We start from the raw sequence: 7,020 nt of genomic DNA on the forward strand, positions 1-7,020 counted from the left end.
TAACATCCAGCTCAATGTAGCTGGTTAAACAAAACTGACACCTTGATCTTTACACCTGCATTTCTGTGCCTGTTGTTAAAATAGACTTATAAACCAGATATCTTCCTAAATGAATTTTATTCTAGATCTTTGCTCTCTATTCCATAAGTTTATTTAAATAGAGTTTGAAAAATTCAACTGAAACTATATGCAAATCCTTCTAAACTGGGCCTTTTACATACATGCATTCCCTTTTATGTGAACGGTACTTTGTTAATGGTTCAATAATTAAGAGAGTTTACATTTTAAAGACTTCAGTTTTTAATTGGCTGAATATTAATCACAGATCACTTTCAGTTCTGTTGTGATATGCAAATCATTGATGTCTCAGCTGCATTTGTTTTCAGGTATCAATCTATCCGCATAATGCAAAATAACATTCTGCAATTATCTCAATTAGATGCAGTCAGCCTTTGGAGCAAGCTATTTATTTCATTTCTGCAAATGAAGAAAGCAGTTGCTGTTTTCCATTCCCTGATGTTTACTGCCCAGAACTAGCACTCACAACTGGTATGCGTGCCATACACAGTTTTCTGAGTGAATTATGTTAGCGTTCACGATAAAGGACAAGGAGTTGAACTCCCCTTGCAAGGTTTCATTTGGTTAACTGGCTCTTCTGCCTTGGAAAGAGATGTCATCTTGGTTGGGGGTATTCATTACCATTTTAAAGAATATAAAGAAAGGTAAATAGGAGTTCTTAATTAGCGGGCTCTGTTTTGCACAAGTGCATAACATTAGAGGATTTTTTTCATCACACTGCAGTTGCTACCTAAGCAGAGGAGGAATTTCACCTAACCACAAAGAATGAGATACACAAATAGCTGTGCTGTCTTAAGAACAGGTCGGGTATGTCTCCTCACAGCGATTTTGTTCCATAATTGCAATTCACATTAAATGCAGCAAATGTTACCATCCTGCCCACTCAGCTTCCACCTCTACTTTTGTTTCAAGCCGGAGGGCGGGGGCGGGGGGTCGTCAGAAAAGATGGGGGAGAGTCCTTCCTTTTCTTGCCTTGCCTTCCCCGCTCGCTCTTCGCAGCCGCGGTGCCCAGCGGCGCGCACCCAGGCGCCGGGCGGGCGGGGGCGGGATGGCCCCGTCCCGCTGTGCCCCGGGCCGCACTTGTGGCTGCTGCGCGCCGCCCAGGGCCGCCCCGCGGCGCCCGGCGCGGCACCGGGGCCCCGCCGCTCTCGCCGCCCCGGGGGGCGCTTAAGCTCCGCGGGGGCGCAGCCGGCGTCGCCCCGGGAAAGGTAACGGCGGCGCGGCGCGGCGCGCCTGCAGGCGTGCGGGAGAGGCTTTGGCGGCTGCGATGCGCGGCGATCGCGCCCCCGGAGCGGCGCTTCCAGCCCCTCCGGAGCAGCGCCCGAGCGCCTGGGGCGTGCGCGCGTCTGTGTGTGCGAGTGCGCGTGTGGCGAAGGGGAGGGGGCTCTCTCTGCGTGCGAGGGGTGGGCGAGAGCAGTGCGATGGGAGCGGGCGCCCGTCTGCAGAGGGATCCTCTCCCCGCATGTGTGCGGGGGACCGCGGCGCCGGGGCAGGGCTCAGCCAGCCGCTTGCTGCATGCGGCGGCGCCCGCCGGGGCACTGCAGCGCCGGGCTTCGCCTCGCTCCGCGCCCCGGCGCCCGGCGCGGCCAGGGGCGCTCGCCCGGGCGGCCGCCCGCCTGCCCCCGCCGCTCGGTGCGTGCGCGGAGCTGCCGGAGCGGAGACCTCGCGGGGAGAGCGGCGGAGCGCAGCGGAGCGGGGCCGCGGCGAGCCCGGCCGCCGAGGTAGGGACGGTGCCGGGCTCGCCGCGGAGCGCCGCCGGGAGCATCGCCGGGGGCGGCCGGCCGCCCCGCCGGGCGTGTGAGTGCGGGCGGGGAGGGGGGGCACGGCGGGGCTGCGTTTACGTTGGCGTTTTAATGTCTTTTAATTATTCCGAAGGTTTCGTTTTCATTGCTATAATAATAACTGCTGTTGTTTTAAGGAGGGGGGGGGGGCGAGGCGACAGTGGCTTCCTGCCGGTGCCTCTCTGCCATCGCGGTCGCCTCTCCCCGCCAGCCGGCCGCCTCCCGGAGCCCCGGGCCAGCGGCACCCGGCGCAGCCTTGCCCGCTTCCATCCTTTGCGGGCAAGCGGAGGGACTGGGGCCGGCGGCCCGGATGAGCGGTGGAGGTGTGGGAGGGACGGGGGGGGGGGCGGGGGGGGCAGGATCTGTGCAGTGGGGCCGGGGGAACGGCGTGTGCGTACGCTGCGGGCTGGACTTCGCAAAGGTGCCGGAGGAGGGTGGGGAGCATTTGGCGGCGGTGACCGGGGTTGTGCCTTGTTGCAAAGGGAGGGTGGAAGGGACGCCGGGCTGCATCGCCGCGCTGCGCCCGTTCCCAGCCGGCATGTGCGTGCGGGCTGTGTGCGCCTGTGTCCCTCCTGCCTTCCCCCTCCGGGAGGCAGAGGGCGACGGGGCGCCCACGACAGAGGGGAGCCGGCACCAGCCGAGCCGGTTGCGGCAAAAAATTGCGGTAGTGCCTGCACTCCTGGCCAGGCTCGCCGACCCGCGGCCAGCCCCGCGCTGCGCCCGCAGCGTGGCCGCTCGGCACCGGCCGGGGCCCCGGGGCTGAGGAAGAAGAGCGGACTGGAGCGTGGGCGAGGCAGGGGTACGGGGGCTGCGAGGGGGAGGGAGGGGGAGCGGTGGGGGCGCGGGGGCAGCGGGCGGCCGCTGTGGGCTCGCTCGCCGCGGCCAGGGTCGGGAGCCCGCGGGGATCGGCAACGCCTGCTCCGCTTCCTCTCTCCTCTCCTCTCCTCTCCTCTCCTCTCCTCTCCTCTCCTCTCCTCTCCTCTCCTCTCCTCTCCTCTCCTCTCCTCTCCTCTCCTCTCCTCTCCTCGGTCCCTCTCCTCTCCTCGGTCCCTCTCCTCTCCGTGGTCCTTCTCCGCGGCCTCCTTGACCCCTTCAGCCATCCCTTCCCCTCTTCCTTCCTTGCCTCCTCTCAGCTTTCCCTCTCCCTCTTGTCCCGTCCTCCCTTCCTTCCTCCTTCACCCCTCCTCAGCCCTCCCTTCCAGGTCCCCTGGCGCATCCTCGCCTCCCTGCTGCTCCCTCCAGCCCCATTCTCCTCCCTCCAGCTGGCTCCTGCTTTCCCCGCTTCCATCCTGGCTCCCTCCTGCCAACTCGGTGGCTTCCCACAGCAGGAAATGAAAGGGACAAGTTGGGAAATGGGGAAGGTTGGGGGAGCAATGTATTGATTATTGACTGATTTGTGTTAAAAAAAAAAAAAAAGCTACCTTCTAACTCAGAGGAAACGCTGTGGCTCCAGTTCTTCTGCGTAAAAAATGGCAGCTCAGCTGGCCTGACTATATGCGAAGGGTTCTTGAAAGCCACTCTGTATCAGTGCAGGGATAAGAGAAAATTACATAAGGTTTTACAGAAAGAAAAAAGTTCTTCTCAGGTTTCAGTAGTGTCAGGCTGGTGAATTGTGACTTTGTTTTGCCCGGCAAGTCAGGGTATTGTTGTTACTCCTGGGGATGTATGCCTGTGTATGTCTCCTCTATGTCTGTGTGCTTCCATTGGTCACCCAGAGCTGATCTTCTTGTTTTGTGGATAGTTCATTGTATTTCTGTGATCGGTTTACCACCTATTTATTTAAACTAGGTATAATAAGTGACACAAACAATGTGTGTGCACACCTGTGTGTCCCTTGAGTGAATCTCACTATTATCGTAGTGATAGTCTGTATGTGTTGATGCTATAGATACATACATTGAGTATTGGCGTTGCTTTATGTGGCTGCATCTTCATCCTTTCTATATTGTGCTATCCCAGCCCGGATGTTTGGGCATGCATAACATCAGCATTTGTGTTTAATATCCCTGAAATGCACAGCAACATATAAGCAGTGCAGGATTGAGGAGAGTAAATATGCATAAAATTGGCATCTCCTTTGGTTATTTTACTTTGTTAGTTATGCATGTCTGGCATGTACAAGAGATAGAAATATATTTGACAGACCTCAGAGTTATTTGTGTTTGTCTACAGAGATTTACATTCCGTATTTGAAATCATTCTAGCTGCTGTGTATTTGTTTGCTTGTTAAAATCTTTAATGTTATTTTAAATTCGGTGCTTGTAGTTTATCTATTATCCTTGGCAGGTACAGTAGCTCAGTGGAATACAATTTTTAACCCAAATGACGTTTTGGAACAATGACAACTGAAAAACATTTTCTTTTTTCTTTCCTTCTTTCTTCTTTAGATTCTTTGTCTTTGTTCAGGAGCCTAAGGTTGCTTGCTGATCACAAGAAGATGTTTCTGTGGCTCTTTCTGGTTCTGTCATCTCCAGTTTCTTCTACAACTGCAGATGCCGATATATCTGTGGAAATTTGCAATGTTTGCTCCTGTGTGTCAGTTGAGAATGTACTGTATGTCAACTGTGAGAAGGTTGCAGTCTACAGACCAAATCAGCTTAAACCACCATGGTCTAATTTTTACCACCTCAACTTTCAAAACAACCTGCTAATTATTCTATATCCAAACACCTTTCTTAATTTTACACATGCAGTGTCCTTGCAGCTGGGTAATAATAAGTTACAGAACATTGAGGGAGGGGCCTTTATGGGTCTTAGTGCATTAAAACAGTTGCACTTGAACAACAATGAATTAAAGATTCTCCGAGCCGACACTTTCCTTGGCATAGAGAACTTGGAGTATCTCCAAGCTGACTACAATTTAATCAAGTTTATTGAACGGGGAGCCTTCAATAAGCTTCACAAGCTGAAAGTCCTGATCCTTAATGACAATCTGATTTCATTGCTTCCCGATAACATTTTTCGATTTGCTTCTCTAACCCATCTGGATATACGAGGGAATCGAATACAGAAGCTTCCATATATTGGAGTTCTGGAACACATTGGGCGAATTGTCGAATTGCAGCTGGAAGACAACCCCTGGAATTGTACTTGTGATTTGTTGCCTTTGAAAGCATGGCTGGAGAACATGCCCTATAACATCTACATTGGAGAAGCTATCTGTGAAACACCCAGTGACCTGTATGGAAGGCTGCTGAAAGAAACCAACAAGCAAGAGCTGTGCTCCATGGGGACAGGGAGCGATTTTGATGTGCGCATTCTGCCTCCCTCGCAGCTGGAGCCCGGTTACAGCACGCCAAATGGCCACACCACTCAAACATCAGTGCACAGATTAGTCACAAAGCCGCCAAAGACTACAAATCCTTCAAAGATTTCGGGGATAGTAGCAGGCAAAGGACTATCTAATCGCAATCTCAGTCAAATCGTATCTTACCAGACCAGGGTGCCTCCTTTAACTCCTTGTCCAGTCCCCTGTGTTTGCAAAACGCATCCTTCAGACTTGGGATTAAGTGTAAATTGCCAAGAAAGAAATATAGAGTCAATGGCCGAACTCGTACCAAAACCTTTAAATGCCAAGAAACTGCATGTAAATGGCAATTATATTAAGGATGTGGACACTACAGATTTTATTGAGTTTGAGGGGCTGGATTTGCTACATTTAGGCAGCAATCGTATTTCAGTGATCAAAGGAGAAGTTTTCTGCAACCTTACAAATTTACGGAGGTTGTATCTCAATGGCAATCAGATAGAGCGTCTGAGCCCAGAAATGTTTGCTGGCCTCCACAACTTGCAATATCTATATTTGGAATACAATGTTATCAAAGAAATCCTAGCAGGCACCTTTGACTTAATGCCAAGTTTGCAGTTGCTCTACCTGAACAACAATCTTCTACGAAGCTTGCCAGCATACATTTTTGCTGGTGCACCACTGGCAAGACTGAATCTGAGGAACAATCATTTCATGTATTTACCTGTAAGTGGCGTCCTTGATCAGCTAAAATCTCTTACACAAATTGATTTGGAAGGTAATCCATGGGACTGCACTTGTGATTTAGTTGCTTTAAAACTGTGGCTTGAAAAGCTAAATGAAGGTATTGTGGTGAAGGAATTGAAATGCGAAACACCTGTACAGTTTGCTAACATTGAACTTAAATCTCTGAAAAATGAGATTCTCTGTCCTAAACTTTTAAACAAGCCATCTGCTCTTTTCACTAGTCCTATGCCCGCTGTTACTTTTACAACACCACTGGGACCAGTTCGGAGTCCTCCTGGTGGCCCAGTTCCATTGTCCATCCTAATCTTAAGCATATTAGTTGTGCTTATTTTAACAGTGTTTGTTGCTTTTTGTCTTCTTGTTTTTGTGCTTCGGCGCAACAAAAAACCAACTGTAAAGCATGAAGGGATTGGAAATCAAGAATGCAGTTCTATGCAACTGCAGCTAAGAAAGCACGATCACAAGTCAAACAAAAAGGACGGACTGAGTGCAGAGGCCTTCATTCCTCAAACCATTGAGCAGATGAGCAAAAGTCATACTTGTGGCTTAAAAGAGTCTGAAACGGGCTTCACGTTTGCTGACCCACCAGGGCAAAAAGTCATTCTGAGAAATATTAATGACAAGGAGAAAGATTTATTGCATGTGGATACCAGAAAAAGACTTAGCACAATCGATGAACTGGATGAGTTATTCCCTGGGAGGGATTCCAATGTATTTATTCAAAATTTTCTTGAAAGTAAAAAAGAATACAACAGCATAGGGGTCAGTGGCTTTGAAATACGTTATCCAGAGAAACAACAAGACAAAAAACCCAAGAAATCTCTAATAGGTGGTAATCATAGTAAAATTGTAGTAGAACAAAGAAAAAGTGAGTATTTTGAACTAAAAGCTAAACTTCAAGGTTCACCTGACTACCTACAAGTCCTTGAAGAACAAACAGCTTTGAATAAAATATAGGTCATGCAATCTTATTGCCTACAGAGGACATTTATTTAATGATGAAAGTGCCTTTTGTTGACTTTTAACTTCCAAATACTATATTATATTGATAGGCATAGAGGCAGGTGTATCCAAGGGTGTCTGATTAACTGTAGCTGCATATGATTTGTCAAGTAGAGGAGAATTTCCTTAATAGATTTTACTACATAAAGCTCATGCCCTGTGGAA

The 7,020-nt window shown here is 50.0% G+C and overlaps 1 protein-coding gene across 1 annotated transcript; it reads left to right on the forward strand.

The window, feature by feature from the left end:
• Positions 1-1,540: 1,540 nt before the first annotated feature.
• Positions 1,541-6,810, forward strand: SLITRK4 (SLIT and NTRK like family member 4). Its single transcript, XM_075720581.1, has 2 exons — positions 1,541-1,799; positions 4,247-6,810. Exons 1-2 carry the CDS (start codon positions 1,541-1,543, stop codon positions 6,808-6,810), a joined length of 2,823 nt encoding a protein of 940 aa, XP_075576696.1.
• Positions 6,811-7,020: the final 210 nt, after the last annotated feature.

The sequence above is a fragment of the Pelecanus crispus genome, chromosome 13, assembly GCF_030463565.1.
Source record: "Pelecanus crispus isolate bPelCri1 chromosome 13, bPelCri1.pri, whole genome shotgun sequence".
Classification (NCBI taxonomy): domain Eukaryota; kingdom Metazoa; phylum Chordata; class Aves; order Pelecaniformes; family Pelecanidae; genus Pelecanus; species Pelecanus crispus.

Excerpts from the sequence above, each read along its gene's own strand:
- SLITRK4 (XM_075720581.1), top strand. The coding sequence starts at position 1,541 with ATGTGTGCGGGGGACCGCGGCGCCGGGGCAGGGCTCAGCCAGCCGCTT. Across the intron at positions 1,800-4,246 it reads CGGCGAGCCCGGCCGCCGAG|ATTCTTTGTCTTTGTTCAGG; the intron begins GTAGGGACGGTG and ends TTTCTTCTTTAG.